At 47.6% G+C, this 25,623-nt stretch overlaps 1 protein-coding gene across 2 annotated transcripts in view; it reads left to right on the top strand.

Annotated features, from left to right (window-relative positions):
- epha7 (eph receptor A7) overlaps positions 1–25,623 on the top strand; it is a 378,611-nt gene that overhangs the window by 341,039 nt on the left and 11,949 nt on the right. For both annotated transcript variants that reach the window (XM_085997415.1, XM_085997413.1), the window contains exons 14-16: positions 18,931–19,140; positions 22,373–22,522; positions 25,258–25,451. In XM_085997415.1, coding sequence (XP_085853541.1) covers positions 18,931–19,140; positions 22,373–22,522; positions 25,258–25,451 — 554 coding nt within the window. The remainder of the gene's footprint in view (positions 1–18,930; positions 19,141–22,372; positions 22,523–25,257; positions 25,452–25,623) is intronic.

Raw genomic sequence — 25,623 nt, 5'->3', positions numbered from 1 at the left:
ACCAATACCTCCATCAGTCACTCAGCCTGTCCTGTCCTCAAATACCAATACCTCCATCAGTCACTCAGCCTGTCCTCCCCTCAAATACCAATACCTCCATCAGTCACTCAGCCTGTCCTCCCCTCAAATAACAATACCTCCATCAGTCACTCAGCTTGTCCTGTCCTCAAATACCAATACCTCCATCAGTCACTCAGCCTGTCCTCCCCTCAAATACCAATACCTCCATCAGTCACTCAGCCTGTCCTGTCCTCAAATACCAATACCTCCATCAGTCACTCAGCCTGTCCTGTCCTCAAATACCAATACCTCCGGCAGTCACTCAGCCTGTCCTGTCCTCAAATACCAATACCTCCATCAGTCACTCAGCCTGTCCTCCCCTCAAATACCAATACCTCCATCAGTCACTCAGCCTGTCCTCCTCTCAAATACCAATACCTCCATCAGTCACTCAGCCTGTCCTGTCCTCAAATACCAATACCTCCATCAGTCACTCAGCCTGTCCTCCCCTCAAATACCAATACCTCGATCAGTCACTCAGCCTCTCCTGTCCTCAAATACCAATACCTCCATCAGTCACTCAGCCTGTCCTGTCCTCAAATACCAATACCTCCGGCAGTCACTCAGCCTGTCCTGTCCTCAAATACCAATACCTCCATCAGTCACTCAGCCTGTCCTCCCCTCAAATACCAATACCTCCATCAGTCACTCAGCCTGTCCTCCCCTCAAATACCAATACCTCCATCAGTCACTCAGCCTGTCCTGTCCTCAAATACCAATACCTCCATCAGTCACTCAGCCTGTCCTGTCCTCAAATACCAATACCTCCATCAGTCACTCAGCCTGTCCTGTCCTCAAACACCAATACCTCCATCAGTCACTCAGCCTGTTCTCCCCTCAAATACCAATACCTCCATCAGTCACTCAGCCTGTCCTGTCCTCAAATACCAATACCTCCATCAGTCACTCAGCCTGTCCTCCCCTCAAATACCAATACCTCCATCAGTCACTCAGCCTGTCCTGTCCTCAAATACCAATACCTCCATCAGTCACTCAGCCTGTCCTCCCCTCAAATACCAATACCTCCATCAGTCACTCAGCCTGTCCTCCCCTCAAATACCAATACCTCCACCAGTCACTCAGCCTGTCCTCCCCTCAAACACCAATACCTCCATCAGTCACTCAGCCTGTCCTGTCCTCAAATACCAATACCTCCATCAGTCACTCAGCCTGTCCTGTCCTCAAATACCAATACCTCCATCAGTCACTCAGCCTGTCCTGTGCTCAAATACCAATACCTCCATCAGTCACTCAGCCTGTCCTCCCCTCAAATACCAATACCTCCATCAGTCACTCAGCCTGTCCTCCCCTCAAATACCAATACCTCCATCAGTCACTCAGCTTGTCCTGTCCTCAAATACCAATACCTCCATCAGTCACTCAGCCTGTCCTCCCCTCAAATACCAATACCTCCATCAGTCACTCAGCCTGTCCTCCCCTCAAATACCAATACCTCCATCAGTCACTCAGCCTGTCCTGTCCTCAAATACCAATACCTCCATCAGTCACTCAGCCTGTCCTGTCCTCAAATACCAATACCTCCATCAGTCACTCAGCCTGTCCTGTCCTCAAAAACCAATACCTCCATCAGTCACTCAGCCTGTCCTCCCCTCAAATACCAATACCTCCATCAGTCACTCAGCCTGTCCTTTCCTCAAAAACCAATACCTCCATCAGTCACTCAGCCTGTCCTCCCCTCAAATACCAATACCTCCATCAGTCACTCAGCCTGTCCTGTCCTCAAATACCAATACCTCCATCAGTCACTCAGCCTGTCTTCCCCTCAAATACCAATACCTCCATCAGTCACTCAGCCTGTCCTCCCCTCAAATACCAATACCTCCATCAGTCACTCAGCCTGTCCTCCCCTCAAATACCAATACCTCCATCAGTCACTCAGCCTGTCCTGTCCTCAAATACCAACACCTCCATCAGTCACTCAGCCTGTCCTGTCCTCAAATACCAATACCTCCATCAGTCACTCAGCCTGTCCTGTCCTCAAATACCAATACCTCCATCAGTCACTCAGCCTGTCCTCCCCTCAAATACCAATACCTCCATCAGTCACTCAGCCTGTCCTCCCCTCAAATACCAATACCTCCATCAGTCACTGAGCTTGTCCTGTCCTCAAATACCAATACCTCCATCAGTCACTCAGCCTGTCCTCCCCTCAAATACCAATACCTCCATCAGTAACTCAGCCTGTCCTGTCCTCAAATACCAATACCTCCATCAGTCACTCAGCCTGTCCTGTCCTCAAATACCAATACCTCCATCAGTCACTCAACCTGTCCTCCCCTCAAATACCAATACCTGCATCAGTCACTCAGCCTGTCCTGTCCTCAAATACCAATACCTCCATCAGTCACTCAGCCTATCCTGTCCTCAAACACCAATACCTCCATCAGTCACTCAGCCTGTCCTCCCCTCAAATACCAATACCTCCATCAGTCACTCAGCCTGTCCTGTCCTCAAATACCAATACCTCCATCAGTCCTTCAGCCTGTCCTCCCCTCAAATACCAATACCTCCATCAGTCACTCAGCCTGTCCTGTCCTCAAATACCAATACCTCCATCAGTCACTCAGCCTGTCCTCCCCTCAAATACCAATACCTCCATCAGTCACTCAGCCTGTCCTCCCCTCAAATACCAATACCTCCATCAGTCACTCAGCCTGTCCTCCCCTCAAATACCAATACCTCCATCAATCACTCAGCCTGTCCTGTCCTCAAATACCAATACCTCCATCAGTGACTCAGCCTGTCCTGCCCTCAAATACCAATACCTCCATCAGTCACTCAGCCTGTCCTGTCCTCAAATACCAATACCTCCATCAGTCACTCAGCCTGTCCTCCCCTCAAATACCAATACCTCCATCAGTCACTCAGCCTGTCCTCCCCTCAAATAACAATACCTCCATCAGTCACTCAGCTTGTCCTGTCCTCAAATACCAATACCTCCATCAGTCACTCAGCCTGTCCTCCCCTCAAATACCAATACCTCCATCAGTCACTCAGCCTGTCCTATCCTCAAATACCAATACCTCCATAAGTCACTCAGCCTCTCCTGTCTTCAAATACCAATACCTCCATCAGTCACTCAGCCTGTCCTCCCCTCAAATACCAATACCTCCATCAGTCACTCAGCCTGTCCTCCCCTCAAATACCAATACCTCCATCAGTCACTCAGCCTGTCCTGTCCTCAAATACCAATACCTCCATCAGTCACTCAGCCTGTCCTCCCCTCAAATACCAATACCTCCATCAGTCACTCAGCTTGTCCTGTCCTCAAATACCAATACCTCCATCAGTCACTCAGCCTGTCCTCCCCTCAAATACCAATACCTCCATCAGGAACTCAGCCTGTCCTGTCCTCAAATACCAATACCTCCATCAGTCACTCAGCCTGTCCTGTCCTCAAATACCAATACCTCCATCAGTCACTCAGCCTGTCCTGTCCTCAAATACCAATACCTCCATCAGTCACTCAACCTGTCCTCCCCTCAAATACCAATACCTCCATCAGTCACTCAGCCTGTCCTGTCCTCAAATACCAATACCTCCATCAGTCACTCAGCCTGTCCTGCCCTCAAATACCAATACCTCCATCAGTCACTCAGCCTGTCCTGTCCTCAAATACCAATACCTCCATCAGTCACTCAGCCTGTCCTCCCCTCAAATACCAATACCTCCATCAGTCACTCAGCCTGTCCTCCCCTCAAATACCAATACCTCCATCAGTCACTCAGCTTGTCCTGTCCTCAAATACCAATACCTCCATCAGTCACTGAGCCTGTCCTCCCCTCAAATACCAATACCTCCATCAGTCACTCAGCCTGTCCTATCCTCAAATACCAATACCTCCATAAGTCACTCAGCCTCTCCTGTCTTCAAATACCAATACCTCCATCAGTCACTCAGCCTGTCCTCCCCTCAAATACCAATACCTCCATCAGTCACTCAGCCTGTCCTCCCCTCAAATACCAATACCTCCATCAGTCACTCAGCTTGTCCTGTCCTCAAATACCAATACCCCCATCAGTCACTCAGCCTGTCCTCCCCTCAAATACCAATACCTCCATCAGTCACTCAGCCTGTCCTGTCCTCAAATACCAATACCTCCATCAGTCACTCAGCCTGTCCAATCCTCAAATACCAATACCTCCATCAGTCACTCAGCCTGTCCAATCCTCAAATGCCAATACCTCCATCAGTCACTCAGCCTGTCCTCCCCTCAAATACCAATACCTCCATCAGTCACTCAGCTTGTCCTGTCCTCAAATACCAATACCTCCATCAGTCACTCAACTTGTCCTGTCCTCAAATACCAATACCTCCATCAGTCACTCAGCCTGTCCTCCCCTCAAATACCAATACCTCCATCAGTCACTCAGCTTGTGCTATCCTCAAATACCAATACCTCCATCAGTCACTCAGCCTGTCCTCCCCTCAAATACCAATACCTCCATCAGTCACTCAACTTGTCCTGTCCTCAAATACCAATACCTCCATCAGTCACTCAGCCTGTCCTGTCCTCAAATACCAATACCTCCATCAGTCACTCAGCTTGTGCTATCCTCAAATACCAATACCTCCATCAGTCACTCAGCCTGTCCTCCCCTCAAATACCAATACCTCCATCAGTCACTCAACCTGTCCTCCCCTCAAATACCAATACCTCCATCAGTCACTCAGCCTGTCCCCCCCTCAAATACCAATACCTCCATCAGTCACTCAGCCTGTCCTCGCCTCAAATACCAATACCTCCATCAGTCACTCAGCCTGTCCTGTCCTCAAATACCAATACCTCCATCAGTCACTCAACCTGTCCTCCCCTCAAATACCAATACCTCCATCAGTCACTCAGCCTGTCCTGTCCTCAAATACCAATACCTCCATCAGTCACTCAGCCTATCCTGACCTCAAATACCAATACCTCCATCCGTCACTCAGCCTGTCCTGTCCTCAAATACCAATACCGCCATCAGTCACTCAGCCTGTCCTGTCCTCAAATACCAATACCGCCATCAGTCACTCAGCCTGTCCTCCCCTCAAATACCAATACCTCCATCAGTCACTCAGCCTGTCCTGTCCTCAAATACCAATACCTCCATCAGTCACTCAGCTTGCCTCCCCTCAAATACCAATACCTCCATCAGTCACTCAGCCTGTCCTGTCCTCAAATACCAATACCTCCATCAGTCACTCAGCCTGTCCAATCCTCAAATACCAATACTTCCATCAGTCACTCAGCCTGTCCAATCCTCAAATACCAATACCTCCATCAGTCACTCAGCCTGTCCAATCCTCAAATACCAATACCTCCATCAGTCACTCAGCCTGTCCTCCCCTCAAATACCAATACCTCCATCAGTCACTCAGTCTGTCCTGTCCTCAAATACCAATACCTCCATCAGTCACTCAGCTTGTGCTATCCTCAAATACCAATACCTCCATCAGTCACTCAGCCTGTCCTCCCCTCAAATACCAATACCTCCATCAGTCACTCAACCTGTCCTCCCCTCAAATATCAATACCTCCATCAGTCACTCAGCCTGTCCTCCCCTCAAATACCAATACCTCCATCAGTCACTCAGCCTGTCCTGTCCTCAAATACTAATACTTCCATCAGTCACTCAGCCTATCCTGTCCTCAAATACCAATACCTCCATCAGTCACTCAGCCTGTCCTGTCCTCAAATACCAATACCTCCATCAGTCACTCAGCCTGTGCTCTCCTCAAATACCAATACCTCCATCAGTCACTCAGCCTGTCCTGTCCTCAAATACCAATACCTCCATCAGTCACTCAGCTTGCCTCCCCTCAAATCCCAATACCTCCATCAGTCACTCAGCCTGTCCTGTCCTCAAATACCAATACCTCCATCAGTCACCCAGCCTGTCCTGTCCTCAAATACCAATACCTCCATCAGACACTCAGCCTGTCCTCCCCTCAAATACCAATACCTCCATCAGTCACTCAGCCTGTCCTCCCCTCAAATACCAATACCTCCATCAGTCACTCAGCTTGTCCTGTCCTCAAATACCAATACCTCCATCAGTCACTCAGCTTGCCTCCCCTCAAATCCCAATACCTCCATCAGTCACTCAGCCTGTCCTGTCCTCAAATACCAATACCTCCATCAGTCACCCAGCCTGTCCTGTCCTCAAATACCAATACCTCCATCAGTCACTCAGCCTGTCCTCCCCTCAAATACCAATACCTCCATCAGTCACTCAGCCTGTCCTCCCCTCAAATGCCAATACCTCCATCAGTCACTCAGCTTGTCCTGTCCTCAAATACCAATACCTCCATCAGTCACTCAGCCTGTCCTCCGCTCAAATACCAATACCTCCATCAGTCACTCAGCCTGTCCTGTCCTCAAATACCAATACCTCCATCAGTCACTCAGCTTGTGCTATCCTCAAATACCAATACCTCCATCAGTCACTCAGCCTGCCCTCCCCTCAAATACCAATACCTCCATCAGTCACTCAACCTGTCCTCCCCTCAAATACCAATACCTCCATCAGTCACTCAGCCTGTCCTGTCCTCAAATACCAATACCTCCATCAGTCACTCAGCTTGTGCTATCCTCAAATACCAATACCTCCATCAGTCACTCAGCCTGTCCTGTCCTCAAATACCAATACCTCCATCAGTCACTCAGCCTGTCCTCCCCTCAAATACCAATACCTCCATCAATCACTCAGCCTGTCCTGTCCTCAAATACCAATACCTCCATCAGTCACTCAGCTTGCCTCCCCTCAAATCCCAAGACCTCCATCAGTCACTCAGCCTGTCCTGTCCTCAAATACCAATACCTCCATCAGTCACCCAGCCTGTCCTGTCCTCAAATAGCAATACCTCCATCAGTCACTCAGCCTATCCTCCCCTCAAATACCAATACCTCCATCAGTCACTCAGCCTGTCCTCCCCTCAAAAACAATACCTCCATCAGTCACGCAGCCTGTCCTCCCCTCAAATACCAATACCTCCATCAGTCACTCTGCCTGTCCTCCCCTCAAATACCAATACCTCCATCAGTCACTCAGCTTGTCCTGTCCTCAAATACCAATACCTCCATCAGTCACTCAGCCTGTCCTGTCCTCAAATACCAATACCTCCATCAGTCACTCAGCTTGTCCTCCCCTCAAATTCCAATACCTCCATCAGTCACTCAGCCTGTCCTGTCCTCAAATACCAATACCTCCATCAGTCACTCAGCCTGTCCTGTCCTCAAATACCAATACCTCCATCAGTCACTCAGCTTGCCTCCCCTCAAATACCAATACCTCCATCAGTCACTCAGCCTGTCCTGTCCTCAAATACCAATACCTCCATCAGTCACTCAGCCTGTCCAATCCTCATATACCAATACTTCCATCAGTCACTCAGCCTGTCCAATCCTCAAATACCAATACCTCCATCAGTCACTCAGCCTGTCCAATCCTCAAATACCAATACCTCCATCAGTCACTCAGCCTGTCCTCCCCTCAAATACCAATACCTCCATCAGTCACTCAGCTTGTCCTGTCCTCAAATACCAATACCTCCATCAGTCACTCAGCTTGTCCTGTCCTCAAATACCAATACCTCCATCAGTCACTCAGCCTGTCCTCCGCTCAAATGCCAATACCTCCATCAGTCACTCAGCCTGTCCTGTCCTCAAATACCAATACCTCCATCAGTCACTCAGCTTGTGCTATCCTCAAATACCAATACCTCCATCAGTCACTCAGCCTGTCCTCCCCTCAAATACCAATACCTCCATCAGTCACTCAACCTGTCCTCCCCTCAAATACCAATACCTCCATCAGTCACTCAGCCTGTCCTCCCCTCAAATACCAATACCTCCATCAGTCACTCAGCCTGTCCTGTCCTCAAATCCCAATACCTCCATCAGTCACTCAGCCTGTCCTCCCCTCAAATCCCAATACCTCCATCAGTCACTCAGCCTGTCCTCCCCTCAAATACCAATACCTCCATCAGTCACTCAGCCTGTCCTGTCCTCAAATACCAATACCTCCATCAGTCACTCAGCCTGTCCTGTCTTCAAATACCAATAACTCCATCAGTCACTCAGCTTGTCCTGTCCTCAAATACCAATACCTCCATCAGTCACTCAGCTTGTCCTCCCCTCAAATTCCAATAGCTCCATCAGTCACTCAGCCTGTCCTCCCCTCAAATACCAATACCTCCATCAGTCACTCAGCCTGTCCTCCCCTCAAATACCAATACCTCCATCAGTCACTCAGCCTGTCCTCCCCTCAAATACCAATACCTCCATCAGTCACTCAGCCTGTCCTCCCCTCAAATACCAATACCTCCATCAGTCACTCAGCCTGTCCTCCCCTCAAATACCAATACCTCCATCAGTCCCTCACCCTGTCCAATCCTCAAATACCAATACCTCCATCAGTCACTCAGCCTGTCCAATCCTCAAATACCAATACCTCCATCAGTCACTCAGCCTGTCCTCAAATACCAATACCTCCATCAGTCAATCAGCCTGTCCTGTCCTCAAATACCAATACCTCCATCAGTCACTCAGCCTGTCCTCCCCTCAAATACCAATACCTCCATCAGTCACTCAGCCTGTCCTCAAATACCAATACCTCCATCAGTCACTCAGCCTGTCCTGTCCTCAAATACCAATACCTCCATCAGTCACTCAGCCTGTCCTCAAATACCAATACCTCCATCAGTCACTCAGCCTGTCCTGTCCTCAAATACCAATACCTCCATCAGTCACTCAGCCTGTCCTCCCCTCAAATACCAATACCTCCATCAGTCACTCAGCCTGTCCTCCCCTCAAATACCAATACCTCCATCAGTAACTCAGCCTGTCCTGTCCTCAAATTCCAATACCTCCATCAGTCACTCAGCCTGTCCTGTCCTCAAATACCAATACCTCCATCAGTCACTCAGCCTGTCCTGTCCTCAAATACCACTACCTCCATCTGTCACTCAGCCTGTCCTGTCCTCAAATACCAATACCTCCATCAGTCACTCAGCCTGTCCTCCCCTCAAATACCAATACCTCCATCAGTCACTCAGCCTGTCCTCCCCTCAAATACCAATACCTCCATCAGTCACTCAGCCTGTCCAATCCTCAAATACCAATACCTCCATCAGTCACTCAGCCTGCCCAATCCTCAAATACCAATACCTCCATCAGTCACTCAGCCTGTCCAATCCTCAAATACCAATACCTCCATCAGTCACTCAGCCTGTCCTCAAATACCAATACCTCCATCAGTCACTCAGCCTGTCCTGTCCTCAAATACCAATACCTCCAACAGTCACTCAGCCTGTCCTCAAATACCAATACCTCCATCAGTCACTCAGCCTGTCCTGTCCTCAAATACCAATACCTCCATCAGTCACTCAGCCTGTCCTCCCCTCAAATACCAATACCTCCATCAGTCACTCAGCCTGTCCTCCCCTCAAATACCAATACCTCCATCAGTCACTCAGCTTGTCCTCCCCTCAAATACCAATAGCTCCATCAGTCACTCAGCCTGTCTTCCCCTCAAATACCAATACCTCCATCAGTCACTCAGCCTGTCCTCCCCTCAAATACCAATAACTCCATCAGTCACTCAGCCTGTCCTCCCCTCAAATACCAATACCTCCATCAGTCACTCAGCCTGTCCTGTCCTCAAATACCAATACCTCCATCAGTCACTCAGCCTGTCCTCCCCTCAAATCCCAATACCTCCATCAGTCACTCAGCCTGTCCTCCCTCAAATACCAATACCTCCATCAGTCACTCAGCCTGTCCTGTCCTCAAATACCAATACCTCCATCAGTCACTCAGCCTGTCCTGTCTTCAAATACCAATACCTCCATCAGTCACTCAGCTTGTCCTGTCCTCAAATACCAATACCTCCATCAGTCACTCAGCTTGTCCTCCCCTCAAATACCAATAGCTCCATCAGTCACTCAGCCTGTCCTCCCCTCAAATACCAATACCTCCATCAGTCTCTCAGCCTGTCCTCCCCTCAAATACCAATACCTCCATCAGTCACTCAGCCTGTCCTCCCCTCAAATACCAATACCTCCATCAGTCACTCAGCCTGTCCTCCCCTCAAATACCAATACCTCCATCAGTCACTCAGCCTGTCCTCCCCTCAAATACCAATACCTCCATCAGTCCCTCAGCCTGTCCAATCCTCAAATACCAATACCTCCATCAGTCACTCAGCCTGTCCAATCCTCATATACCAATACCTCCATCAGTCACTCAGCCTGTCCAATCCTCAAATACCAATACCTCCATCAGTCACTCAGCCTGTCCTCAAATACCAATACCTCCATCAGTCACTCAGCCTGTTCTGTCCTCAAATACCAATACCTCCATCAGTCACTCAGCCTGTCCTCCCCTCAAATACCAATACCTCCATCAGTCACTCAGCCTGTCCTCAAATACCAATACCTCCATCAGTCACTCAGCCTGTCCTGTCCTCAAATACCAATACCTCCATCAGTCACTCAGCCTGTCCTCCCCTCAAATACCAATACCTCCATCAGTAACTCAGCCTGTCCTGTCCTCAAATACCAATACCTCCATCAGTCACTCAGCCTGTCCTGTCCTCAAATACCAATACCTCCATCAGTCACTCAGCCTGTCCTGTCCTCAAATACCAATACCTCCATCAGTCACTCAGCCTGTCCTGTCCTCAAATACCAATACCTCCATCAGTCACTCAGCCTGTTTGGTCCTCAAATACCAATACCTCCATCAGTCACTCAGCCTGTCCTCCCCTCAAATACCAATACCTCCATCAGTCACTCAGCCTGTCCTCCCCTCAAATACCAATACCTCCATCAGTCACTCAGCCTGTCCTCCCCTCAAATACCAATACCTCCATCAGTCACTCAGCCTGTCCAATCCTCAAATACCAATACCTCCATCAGTCACTCAGCCTGTCCAATCCTCAAATACCAATACCTCCATCAGTCACTCAGCCTGTCCAATCCTCAAATACCAATACCTCCATCAGTCACTCAGCCTGTCCTCAAATACCGATACCTCCATCAGTCACTCATCCTGTCCTGTCCTCAAATACCAATACCTCTGTCAGTCACTCAGCCTGTCCTCCCCTCAAATACCAATACCTCCATCAGTCACTCAGCCTGTCCTCAAATACCAATACCTCCATCAGTCACTCAGCCTGTCCTGTCCTCAAATACCAATACCTCCATCAGTCACTCAGCCTGTCCTCCCCTCAAATACCAATACCTCCATCAGTCACTCAGCCTGTCCTCCCCTCAAATACCAATACCTCCATCAGTAACTCAGCCTGTCCTGTCCTCAAATACCAATACCTCCATCAGTCACTCAGCCTGTCCTGTCCTCAAATACCAATACCTCCATCAGTCACTCAGCCTGTCCTGTCCTCAAATACCAATACCTCCATCAGTCACTCAGCCTGTCCTGTCCTCAAATACCAACACCTCCATCAGTCACTCAGCCTGTCCTCCCCTCAAATACCAATACCTCCATCAGTCACTCAGCCTGTCCTCCCCTCAAATATCAATACCTCCATCAGTCACTCAGCCTGTCCAATCCTCAAATTCCAATAACTCCATCAGTCACTCAGCCTGTCCTCCCCTCAAATACCAATACCTCCATCAGTCACTCAGCCTGTCCTGTCCTCAAATACCAATACCTCCAGCAGTCACTCAGCCTGTCCTGTCCTCAAATACCAATACCTCCATCAGTCACTCAGCCTGTCCTCCCCTCAAATACCAATACCTCCATCAGTCACTCAGCCTGTCCTATCCTCAAATACCAATACCTCCATCCGTCACTCAGCCTGTCCTCCCCTCAAATACCAATACCTCCATCAGTCACTCAGCCTGTCCTGTCCTCAAATACCAATACCTCCAGCAGTCACTCAGCCTGTCCTGTCCTCAAATACCAATACCTCCATCAATCACTCAGCCTGTCCTCCCCTCAAATACCAATACCTCCATCAGTCACTCATCCTGTCCTGTCCTCAAATACCAATACCTCCATCAGTCACTTAGCCTGTCCTCCCCTCAAATACCAATACCTCCATCAGTCACTCAGCCTGTCCTGTCCTCAAATACCAATACTTCCATCAGTCACTCAGCCTGTCCTGTCCTCAAATACCAATACCTCCATCAGTCACTCAGCTTGTCCTGTCCTCAAATACCAATACCTCCATCAGTCACTCAGCCTGTCCTCCCCTCAAATACCAATACCTCCATCAGTCACTCAGCCTGTCCTCCCCTCAAATACCAATACCTCCATCAGTCACTCAGCCTCTCCTCCCCTCAAATACCAATACCTCCATCAGTCACTCAGCCTGTCCTCCCTCAAATACCAATACCTCCATCAGTAACTCAGCCTGTCCTGTCCTCAAATACCAATACCTCCATCAGTCACTCAGCCTGTCCTCCCCTCAAATCCCAATACCTCCATCAGTCACTCAGCCTGTCCTCCCCTCAAATCCCAATACCTCCATCAGTCACTCAGCCTGTCCTCCCTCAAATACCAATACCTCCATCAGGAACTCTGCCTGTCCTGTCCTCAAATACCAATACCTCCATCAGTCACTCAGCCTGTCCTGTCCTCAAATACCAATACCTCCATCAGTCACTCAGCCTGTCCTGTCCTCAAATACCAATACCCCCATCAGTCACTCAGCCTGTCCTGTCCTCAAATACCAATACCTCCATCAGTCACTCAGCCTGTCCGGTCCTCAAATACCAATACCTCCATCAGTCACTCAGCCTGTCCTCCCCTCAAATACCAATACCTCCATCAGTCACTCAGCCTGTCCTCCCCTCAAATACCAATACCTCCATCAGTCACTCAGCCTGTCCTCCCCTCAAATACCAAAACCTCCATCAGTCTCTCAGCCTGTCCAATCCTCAAATACCAATACCTCCATCAGTCACTCAGCCTGTCCAATCCTCAAATACCAATACCTCCATCAGTCACTCAGCCTGTCCAATCCTCAAATACCAATACCTCCATCAGTCACTCAGCCTGTCCTCCCCTCAAATACCAATACCTCCATCAGTCACTCAGCCTGTCCTGTCCTCAAATACCAATACCTCCAGCAGTCACTCAGCCTGTCCTGCCCTCAAATACCAATACCTCCATCAGTCACTCAGCCTGTCCTCCCCTCAAATACCAATACCTCCATCAGTCACTCAGCCTGTCCTATCCTCAGATACCAATACCCCCATCAGTCACTCAGCCTGTCCTCCCCTCAAATACCAATACCTCCATCAGTCACTCAGCCTGTCCTGTCCTCAAATACCAATACCTCCAGCAGTCACTCAGCCTGTCCTGTCCTCAAATACCAATACCTCCATCAATCACTCAGCCTGTCCTCCCCTCAAATACCAATACCTCCATCAGTCACTTAGCCTGTCCTCCCCTCAAATACCAATACCTCCATCAGTCACTCAGCCTGTCCTGTCCTCAAATACCAATACTTCCATCAGTCACTCAGCCTGTCCTGTCCTCAAATACCAATACCTCCATCAGTCACTCAGCTTGTCCTGTCTTCAAATACCAATACCTCCATCAGTCACTCAGCCTGTCCTCCCCTCAAATACCAATACCTCCATCAGTCACCCTGCCTGTCCTCCCCTCAAAGACCAATACCTCCATCAGTCACTCAGCCTGTCCTCCCCTCAAATACCAATACCTCCATCAGTCACTCAGCCTCTCCTCCCCTCAAATACCAATACCTCCATCAGTCACTCAGCCTGTCCTCCCTCAAATACCAATACCTCCATCAGTAACTCAGCCTGTCCTGTCCTCAAATACCAATACCTCCATCAGTCACTCAGCCTGTCCTCCCCTCAAATCCCAATACCTCCATCAGTCACTCAGCCTGTCCTCCCCTCAAATCCCAATACCTCCATCAGTCACTCAGCCTGTCCTCCCTCAAATACCAATACCTCCATCAGTAACTCAGCCTGTCCTGTCCTCAAATACCAATGCCTCCATCAGTCACTCAGCCTGTCCTCCCCTCAAACACCAATACCTCCATCAGTCACTCAGCCTGTCCTGTCCTCAAATACCAATACCTCCGGCAGTCACTCAGCCTGTCCTGTCCTCAAATACCAATACCTCCATCAGTCACTCAGCCTGTCCTCCCCTCAAATACCAATACCTCCATCAGTCACTCAGCCTGTCCTCCCCTCAAATACCAATACCTCCATCAGTCACTCAGCCTGTCCTCCCCTCAAATACCAATACTTCCATCAGTCACTCAGCTTGTCCTGTCCTCAAATACCAATACCTCCATCAGTCACTCAGCCTGTCCTCCCCTCAAATACCAATACCTCCATCAGTCACTCAGCCTGTCCTCCCCTCAAAGACCAAGACCTCCATCAGTCACTCAGCCTGTCCTCCCCTCAAATACCAATACCTCCATCAGTCACTCAGCCTCTCCTCCCTTCAAAAACCAATACCTCCATCAGTCACTCAACCTGTCCAATCCTCAAATACCAATACCTCCATCAGTCACTCAGCCTGTCCAATCCTCAAATACCAATACCTCCATCAGTCACTCAGCCTGTCCTGTCCTCAAATACCAATACCTCCATCAGTCACTCAGCCTGTCCTGTCCTCAAATACCAATACCTCCATCAGTCACTCAGCCTGTCCTCCCCTCAAATACCAATACCTCCATCAGTCACTCAGCCTGTCCACCCCTCAAATACCAATTCCTCCATCAGTCACTCAGCCTGTCCTCCCCTCAAATACCAATACCTCCATCAGTCACTCAGCCTGTCCTGTCCTCAAATACCAATACCTCCATCAGTCACTCAGCCTGCCCTCCCCTCAAATAACAATACCTCCATCAGTCACTCAGCCTGTCCTCTCCTCAAATACCAATACCTCCATCAGTCACTCAGCTTGTCCTGTCCTCAACTACCAACACCTCCATCAGTCACTCAGCCTGTCCTGCCCTCAACTACCAATACCTCCATCAGTCACTCAGCCTGTCCTCCCCTCAAATACCAATACCTCCATCAGTCACTCAGCCTGTCCTGTCTTCAAATACCAATACCTCCATCAGTCACTCAGCCTGTCCTGTCCTCAAATACCAATACCTCCATCAGTCACTCAGCCTGTCCTGTCCTCAAATACCAATACCCCCATCAGTCACTCAGCCTGTCCTGTCTTCAAATACCAATACCTCCATCAGTCACTCAGCCTGTCCTGTCCTCAAATACCAATACCTCCATCAGTCACTCAGCCTGTCCTGTCCTCAAATACCAATACCTCCATCAGTCACTCAGCCTGTCTTCCCCTCAAATCCCAATACCTCCATCAGTCACTCAGCCTGTCCTCCCCTCAAATACCAATACCTCCATCAGTCACTCAGCCTGTCCTGTCCTCAAATACCAATACCTCCGGCAGTCACTCAGCCTGTCCTGTCCTCAAATACCAATACCTCCATCAGTCACTCAGCCTGTCCTCCCCTCGAATACCAATACCTCCATCAGTCACTCAGCCTGTCCTGTCCTCAAATACCAATACCTCCATCAGTCACTCAGCCTGTCCTCCCCTCAAAACCCAATACGTCCATCAGTCACTCAGCCTGTCCTGTCTTCAAATACCAATACGTCCATCAGTCACTCAGCCTGTCCTCCCCTCAAATCCCAATACCTCCATCAGTCACTCAGCCTGTCCTGTCTTCAAATACCAATACCTCCATCAGTCACTCAGCTTGTCCTGTCCTCAAATACCAATACCTCCATCAGTCACTCAGCTTGTCCTCCCCTCAAATACCAATACCTCCATCAGTCACTCAGCCTGTCCTGTCCTCAAATACCAATACCTCCATCAGTCACTCAGCCTGTCCTCCCCTCAAATAACAATGCCTCCATCAGTCACTCAGCCTGTCCTCCCCTCAAATACCAATACCTCCATCAGTCACTCAGCCTGTCCTCCCCTCAAATACCAATACCTCCATCAGTCACTCAGCCTGTCCTCCCCTCAAATACCAATACCTCCATCAGTCACTCAGCTTGTCCTCCCCTCAAATACCAATACCTCCATCAGTCACTCAGCCTGTCCTCCCCTCAAATACCAATACCTCCATCAGTCCCTCAGCCTGTCCAATCCTCAAATACCAATACCTCCATCAGTCACTCAGCCTGTCCAATCCTCAAATACCAATACCTCCATCAGTCACTCAGCCTGTCCAATCCTCAAATACCAATACCTCCATCAGTCACTCAGCCTGTCCTCAAATACCAATACCTCCATCAGTCACTCAGCCTGTCCTGTCCTCAAATACCAATACCTCCATCAGTCACTCAGCCTGTCCTCCCCTCAAATACCAATACCTCCATCAGTCCCTCAGCCTGTCCTCAAATACCAATACCTCCATCAGTCACTCAGCCTCTCCTGTCCTCAAATACCAATACCTCCATCAATCACTCAGCCTGTCCTCCCCTCAAATACCAATACCTCCATCAGCCACTCAGCCTGTCCTCCCCTCAAGTACCAATACCTCCATCAGTCCCTCAGCCTGTCCTGTCCTCAAATACCAATACCTCCATCAGTCACTCAGCCTGTCCTCCCCTCAAATACCAATACCTCCATCAATCACTCAGCCTGTCCTCCTCTCAAATACCAATACCTCCATCAGTCACTCAGCCTGTCCTCCCCTCAAGTACCAATACCTCCATCAGTCACTCAGCCTCTCCTGTCCTCAAATACCAATACCTCCATCAATCACTCAGCCTGTCCTCCCCTCAAATACCAATACCTCCATCAGTCACTCAGCCTGTCCACCCCTCAAATACCAATACCTCCATCAGTAACTCAGCCTGTCCTGCCCTCAAATACCAATACCTCCATCAGTCACTCAGCCTGTCCTGTCCTCAAATACCAATACCTCCATCAGTCACTCAGCCTGTCCTGTCCTCAAATACCAATACCTCCATCAGTCACTCAGCCTGTCCTGTCCTCAAATACCAATACCTCCATCAGTCACTCAGCTTGTCCTGTTCTCAAATACCAATACCTCCATCAGTCACTCAGCCTATCCTTTCTCAAGTACAAGCTCCTCTTCTGTGGCATGTAGAAATCTAACCTAAACATAGGGACTGTTTGTAAATATTGGAGTGGGCATTAAGGAACATTTGTCATGCTGTGCCATACTTCTATAAATAGTCACTTTTTACCCAGCATTTACTGTGCAATCTCAGCCCCAGTGTAGGTTGTGGGTTGAGCGTGAGTTAAACACCAGTAATCACATTAAATTACATTGGGCAGATTTTCCTCTTCCTGTGTTTGGGCTAAAGGCTTACCTGGGTGCAGTACATAGAGGAAAATCGAGCAAAAAGGATCCCACACGTGTAACGGAGCCCAGCCAATTTTACATCTGTGTATCCTATGAAATCTATAATATCCACCTGAACAACTGGAAACAGGCTAACAAGGTCTTATCCAAAGAACAATACCTCAGTACTGCACTGAAGTGTCAGCCTTTTTAAAAATTTGTTCATGGGATGTGGGCGTTGCTGGCAAGGCCAGCATTTATTGCCCATCCCTAATTGCCCTTGAGAAGGTGGTGGTGAGCCGCCGCCTTGAACCGCTGCAGTCCGTGTGGTGAAGGTGCTCCCATAGTGCGTTTAGGGAGGGAGTTCCAGGATTTTGACCCAGCGACAATGAAGGAATGGCGTTATATTTCCAAGTCAGGATGGTGTGCGACTTGGAGGGCAACTTGCAGGTGATGGTGTTCCCATGCGCCTCGGTTTTGTGCTCAAATCCTGGAGTAGGGCTTGAAGTCACAGTTACCTGACTCAGAGGTCAGAGTGCAACCAACTGAGCCAGGCCGACATGTCTGAGATTGAAAGTAAAGGCTTACTGATTCAGGCAGTTTTCTCTTTTTTATGCATTATTCATGATGTTAATCTGACAGGAATGAGGTATGATGGATTAAATAATAAGGGGTCGACTTTCCTTAAGCTGTCGGGAAGGAGGCGGGACTACAACTTTCGGGTTTTAGTCCCGCCTACATTGACGTCCGGCCAATCCACGCGATTTTCCCTTGATTGACCTTGTTGAGCCCGCCCAGCGGGCTCAGCAGGCCAATTAAGGGCCACCCGGCAACAGGTGACATCACAGACTGAAATTTCATCTGTCAAGAGTTCTTGACAGATGAAATATCAGTGTTTCACAGCTGTTTGAAGCTGTCAAACACTGACAGTCTGACTTCTAACCTGAGTCCTTCTACACAGACTCAGTTTGAACTGTCACCGGCAATGAAAGCTGAAGGCTGTCACTTTTGACAGATCGCAGCCATTTTGCTTTCAATGCCGGCTGAGTGATGGACTCCCGAAACCTAGAGGAAGAAAGGCTGTTAAGGTAAGTACAGGTAATTTAAACTTCTTTACACACTTTAGACACACCAAACACACTTACCTTTGCACTTATGCACCCATCACTCATCTGTACACCGACATCGCGACCCCTCCAAGTCCTTCAACCCGACGGCCTGACTGCTCTAACCTGGCGTGGTTTGGAGCTGTCGGGAATCCCACACGACACCCCTCAAAATAGGGATTAGGCTAAAAACTGCCTGTTAACTACCTGTTAATAGGCAGTTAATTGGCACTAATCCCTTCCCGCCCCGGGTCGGCGGGTCCCAGTGCAGGGCGGGTACCCGCCTCCTGTGAAACTTACGTGGAGGCGGGTTTTGGGCGGGATGGTGACGGGACCCCCGAATTCGGGATTTTCCCCCCCCACACGCCTGAAACCCCGCCTGACGTCTCCAGGAAAATCTACCCCTAAGTGTTGCACAAAATTTCTCTCTCAAAGGTTACAGATAATCATTGTTTTTATCCCATTAGAAACATGATGGCCAGTTCACAGTAATTCAGCTAGTGGGAATGCTACGTGGGATAGCAGCTGGGATGAGGTACCTCGCCGACATGGGTTACGTGCACAGGGATCTGGCAGCTCGTAACATTCTGGTCAATAGCAACCTTGTCTGCAAAGTTTCTGATTTTGGTCTCTCAAGAATTGTGGAAGATGATCCAGAGGCTGTCTACACCACGACAGTAAGTAAAATACAGCACATCATTCATGATGGTTGGAGAAATAATTTTTACCATCACCAAATGTACACCCAGCTCTTAAAGTTTACTATCTGGCTCACATTCTGCAATATCGTGCTCTGTTTGCAGCACACAGTTTACAATTACTCAAAAATACTAACTAGCAGCTGAGTTATAGAGGGTAAATTTAGCGGGAAGCTGCCAGGATATGGTTGAAGGCCGATTTTAAACCCTGCAGGCAATGGAGATTAAATCGAGTGGGATGTAAAGCTAACCCACAGCACCATGTACACTATGGTTAAAATCACCACTGACATTGGTCACCAAGACCACTTACTTTCATCTCAACATCTGCTGCCAACGTCATAGCTTAACCTCCACAGTCACAGAAACTCTTAACCATGCCTTTGTTACCCGTCGACTCGACTTCTCCAATGTCCTCTTTACTGGGATCCGAAATTCCACCCTTTACAACACCAACTTATTGAAAACTCCTATCTCATACTAAGTCCCACTGATCCATCACTCCCATCTTCACCAACCTCCATTAGCTCCAGTCTTGCATCCAAATCCATGTCCTTTAGTTCCTCTGACACAAGCTTGTTCACCCACCCCACCCCTCCATTCTTCTATTGATTGCAGAGCCTTCAACCATCTTGTACCATCACTATTTTTGGGATTTCCACCCCTCATTTGCTCTGCCTTACTATGTCTCTCCCACTTTTGAAAGTCTCCTCAGAACCTACTTTTAGACCACACTTTCAGTCATCTTTCCTAACCCTTCTACAGCTGCACTCAGTAAAGTGCCTTATAGCGTTTTCTGTATTAAACATGCCATGTAAAAGCAAGTTATTGTCGTAAGTTGTCTTTAACCTTGTATGCATTATAAAGGATAAAATATATAGGAGTTTATTTCAAAGCAGTTCTGCTTCTCTCACTTTGTTCCACACTTAAAAGCTTTTATTAAAAATTAGTCTTGGGCAATTAGCGAAGCAATGACAATGTAATTATTTTAGAAATTGCTTCAATTGTGGTATGGAGCAGGAGCAGGGAGGCTGCGTCAGGCGAGTGGTGGGCATTTTTTTGGTAGGCATTGAATTTACTCTTGCTGCTCTTGCAATTTATAGTGGCAGAAAACCAAAGTCAGAGTTGCACCTTTTGTTGCCAATAGGGGTTTTCTTGTCTAAATTGTGAGTTAAAAAAAAATTGCATCTTTCTAATTGCAAATAGGAGCTAAATCATGTGCACAAGTTTGACCCCTCTGCTGGCGATTGTAAATGTGCTATGAAATGACATTCACCAATTGCCCTACTCATGAACTGTCATGTCATTGGAATCACTTGATGTATCACTGGCTTATAACACACCTCAAGCTATCTGTTATCCTATATGTGTATGCACACACACTGAAATTGAGTTCACTCTGTCTATTTCAGATCAGAACCTGTGCTTTCTGTTACCTGATCCACCTTCTTGATAAATTTTGGTGGGCCTAAACTCCCTTTAGCAAGATTTAGTACGTGCCCAGGCAATCATAACTTCCTATTTATACCACAGTAATGATCAGAGTCTAAAGCACATGGAGGTTACAAAGTCACATACTAGTTCAGGTGTTTCTGGGGAGAGAAACTGTGAGTTGATTTTTGTTAAGCTGTAGTATAGTGACTGCTTTATCACTCACCAGCTTTGCTTTTATAGATATCAGAGTCCTTTTTCAGTATATCACTGAAAATATTTTTGTCCACACAACAAATCATATTCATTTTTCATTCTCATATTGTAGCATATTGTAGGGTTAATGAGCATCATTGATCAGTCTGGGTGATGTTTCAAATGATTGCTCATCTGCTTGAGGCGAAGGAGTGGTACAGTTGTTTTTTGAGGTGCATTTATAATCCGTGTGATTATAAAAAGGGATTAAGTATTACAATTGACAAACCCACCCAAAAAACAGTTATTGACAGAGGTTACTCTCATTGAACAATGGTTATACCACCAAATATATTTAGATTATTAAAATATTTTGAAAAGTTGAAGGAAGCAAAAAAGTAGTGCGGACTGGATTATGGAGCATGTGAAGAGTTAAGTAACTTTTTCAGAAATTAAGGTTACAGATAGATTCCAGTCTCCTGATTCAGTCAAACTGGAGTGGGAATCTATAACATAAGTAAAGATCGGTAAAGAAGAACATCCAAAACGAAAGGGCTGATTTGCCAAGTACAGTCTGGTAGTGGAAATTTTACGCACTGCGCAGAGATATTGAGAAATTGCAGGCATGCTGCCTGTGAGCGTCCGTCCATCGATGTCTTGATATGTGAGACTTCCCACCACCAGCGCATGCTCTGAAAATCAGCCCATGGCCACAAAATTCCTGGGGCTGGGAAGGGCAATGCTACAGCTGACTGCCAGTGGGAGCGAGATAGAATTTGAGGCAGAGCTTGGTTCCACCAGGGCCCCGCCCCTTTTTTAGCCTCATTGCAAATCCCAGTACTCTTGGGCACACGGTCATATTACACCCACCCACAATTTTGCAGGTGCATTATAATGTGATGTCAATGAGGAAGTACATCACATGGCATATTTTCCTCATTCACGCCCTGAGCAAGGATACAAAGGAAACTTGTGAATCCCTGGTGTTCAGTGTTACTAGGGCCATGAGGCGGGAGAAAGGAACTGTTAAAATTGTTGACCAGATCCACTGCTTCAGCATTGTTGAAAACTGCAGAAGACAGAAGCAGGTTTTTAATTATTTTTCCATCTCTCCCAGAGTCCTGCAGGACCGAGAATGCTGTGGCAATGTGCCACAACAAAAATCCTCCCCACCTCGGTGAGGCAAGTGTCAGAAATAGTGTAGGCACCGACCCTTAACACTTAAATTATCCAGGTCCCAGGATTTTGGATGGATTCAGTGCTTTCAGCACTGGGGTGGTGGAAGTTCTGCTCTGCTCAGGATCTGTCCCACCCCAAGGCCTCCCAGGAATGTTGGAGTTAAAGTGTGTGAAATAAAACAAATCACTTTGTATGTATCTTGCCTCATTGAAACCTTAGAAGTATTGCAAAAAACAGAACTTGAATTCTGGATTTGGGCGCAGTTATGCATTACCATCTCAGTTAATACCCAATTGTACCTAAATGCAATAATCCTGATAATGGTGGCATTGTAAGGTCACTAATTCAAAACAGTTTTAAAATTGAACTGTGGCAACCTTTGATGGTATGTTCTTTGTCCTCATAGGGTGGTAAAATTCCAGTACGGTGGACTGCTCCTGAAGCCATACAGTACCGCAAGTTTACATCAGCTAGCGACGTGTGGAGCTATGGTATAGTAATGTGGGAAGTAATGTCCTATGGAGAGCGACCATACTGGGATATGTCCAATCAGGATGTAAGTTGCTCTTTATAACTGATGGATCACTTAGCACTGCACTTATTTTGTGTGCATTGAAATCAGGTTCTTATTGAACCACTGGTTGACAATCTACAATTTCAATGCAGGATAATTGTTATAGATACTGAGCGCTACAAACTTGAGAGAGGAAATCATCTAGGGAGGAGAGATGTACTTCTATCAAGATGATTTTTAATCAATGTATTCACTTGTGTAAACAGATTCCAAACATATGTCAGGCCCTCGATTAGTCTTTGCTAAAGGAAAAAAAATGGAATTAATTCAATGCAGCCCACACTCTAAAAATAATTGAATTATTTCTCATTGTAAATGCAAGTCATCTCATGATTTGTTAGCTCTGTTGATTGAAATGACAGACATGAAAGACATGTTCTGAAACGCTGACAAAAATCCAGATGAGAAGTCTTTGTGTAGCACAGTAAGCACCTCTACCTTAAGAGAGAACAATCAACAGCAGGCACACAATTTTCTCACTACCAGCACTCATGGCCATATCGCTGCTGATCTCCAGAAACCCGAAGACTATGCAGATCCAAATTTTTGTGGCTCTTGAGAGCTGCCATCAGATTAGACATCTCGGGTATTGACCTCTCAAACTCCCGGGGCCTGAAAATACACGGGATGCAATCACTGCAGTTACACCAGGAACATGTCACATGTCCACCGGTGCCCTCCAGCAGTAACCTTGCCAGAGTGTGTGGAGTTAAAGGGAGCGCATCTAACTTGTATGGGCGCCCGGTGCCCATGCCCCTATGGGGTTATCTTGCGCCACCTGCCCCGCGCTGCCGGCTATCCGAGGAGGTGCCAAGTTCTCCTCCAGAGACACGATACTGAACCCCCTTACAAAGGGGGGCAATACTTGAACTTCCCTGACCTATCCTCCCCCCAGTGGGGGCCCACTTGCAGTCTTCTGGAAGCCAGTAAGCCTCATCTCACTGAACATACCAGCCTCCAGACGTAGACAAGGAAGTAAGAACCCGCAACTTCGGAGACCCTAACCCCTCTGTGTCACTGGTCTTGTTAGGGGTGGCCAGAGGTTTTGTCCCTTACAAGACTGAGTGGGAAATCCCACTTTATGCCCAAACTATTTCTGAGCAGTTCTCCTGGAAATTTGGCCCCTCATTGTCAATTCTAGGCCAGTTCCAGCCCTTTCGATCAATATGTCAAAGTGCCTAAATGTGCTTTGGTCAAGATGGCAGACGCCTGAAATACATATGCTGGTTGATTTAGAGTTCTAAGTATTATGCGGAAAAGCAGCACAGGGTGCAAGGAAACCCAGTTTAATGGGGGCGAGATTTGAAGGAGCTGTCGTTTGGCGTGTGCCTCAAATATGGAATGATGCAGGGAATTGTGTCACATTAGGGTTTAATCAGGTACCTGATTATAATATGTGTGTATTGCTTCAGGAATTTAAATTATTATAAATTTGAGCAAGTTTTTTCAAAAAGTGTTGGTATTTAGTGTTGCACTCTGGTATGTAGTCACTGTTCCTTTTCCTAGAATCCTATTTTTCCCCAGAGATACTTTAGTTGCCTAATGTAATCCTTCCCTCGTTCCAGTAAAAGCAACCACACAAAACATCCATTTTGTTCCCTGATTGTTTAGGATTTGTTTGGATAAGAGTATTCCAGAAACCACTTGTGATTGCTTGTGTGCAGTTTCCCAAAGCCCACCATTCTTCTTTGGTGAGGAAATGGATGAGTGAAGCTTTGTGTTTGAGGAGCAGAGAGTTAAGGAGAGGCTGTCTCACTTACCTTGGACCCCAAGCAGAGTGTCCCGCAGCCGTCCATGGACATGTCAACATCCTCAGCATGGCCTACAGTTGAATCCTGTCATCACCTGCCTCAAACTCTTCTTCAACATATTCAGCTGGATAACATCGGCCTGCTCCCCCCCCCCCTTGTACACCTTGAGCCGCAACAATGCCGCATACACACAAACTGCAAATCTACGTTAAAAAAGTGGCCTCCAGTGGACCTTGATTTGAAGTGGTTCAGGATAGCGAAGATGGGCATGGGTCTCCGTTTGAGTGCTGCTCTCCAGGGATCCCAATTTAAACGTAACGGTGCCTGTGTGTTACTGTGTGACAGCTCTTGATATTAAAGGTACCTCAGACTGTCAAAAAGGGGAAAACAGATACTTAGCAAAGCAGCAGCAGAAAAGAAATTTCCATTCCCTAGTCAGAGCTGGTGAAGTGGGAAGTTTCATTCTCTGACACCTCTCTTCCATACTTTGTTGCTAGGTTGGCCTGACAAAAATGTTAGGTAACTTCAAGGTCAATCTGGTAGGCTGCCTTCCTCTTGAAATGAGGCCTGTTTTACTCACAAGGTTGATTTTAATATGGCTGTGTCCATAATCTTTCTCTGAATGAATGCAATACTTAAAAATCAGACACCCGGGAGTCAATGTGATCTCCTTGATGGAATAGCAGTGATCTCTGCCAGTCCTGTCCTGTGGCCTGTTATTTTAGATCACTGTATCTGCTGCTATTAGCCAGCAAAGTAAGAATGCACAAGGGTTCTTTCCAAAAAGAAACAGAAAGCTCCTGCACTCATCGTATCTTAATCCTGACATGTTATGTAAAGCATCTTGGAAGTGCAGTGTGGATTTTCTTTATGCTATCTGTAAATTCTATTAGAGTGTTGGAGGGGGTTTGCTTTACTCGTACATTAATTCACTTCCCTCTATACGTCTTTTTTTTCACTGTTTAGGTCATAAAGGCTATTGAGGAGGGTTATCGTCTCCCTGCTCCCATGGACTGTCCACCTGGCCTTCACCAACTGATGCTCGACTGCTGGCAGCAGGAACGCAGTGAGAGACCCAAGTTTGATCAGATAGTTGGGATCCTAGACAAAATGATCCGTAATCCAAACAGCCTGAAGGTTCCCCTGGGTACCTGCAGTAGGTGAGGAAAGACTTGATCGTGAATTTGTTTTACTGGACTCCCAAGTAACGAGAGGGACAGAGAAACTAATTTCACTGCTGATCTTCATTAAATGAGTTATATCTATGATTACCAAGGTATTAATGTATCGTTGATAGAACACCCCGAGCAGTGGCATACAAGCTTTCGGCCA

The sequence above is a fragment of the Somniosus microcephalus genome, chromosome 9 (assembly GCF_052327205.1).
Source record: "Somniosus microcephalus isolate GS21.2 chromosome 9, FLI_Smic_1.0, whole genome shotgun sequence".
NCBI lineage: Eukaryota > Metazoa > Chordata > Chondrichthyes > Squaliformes > Somniosidae > Somniosus > Somniosus microcephalus.
This window is presented reverse-complemented; position numbering and strand designations above follow the sequence as displayed.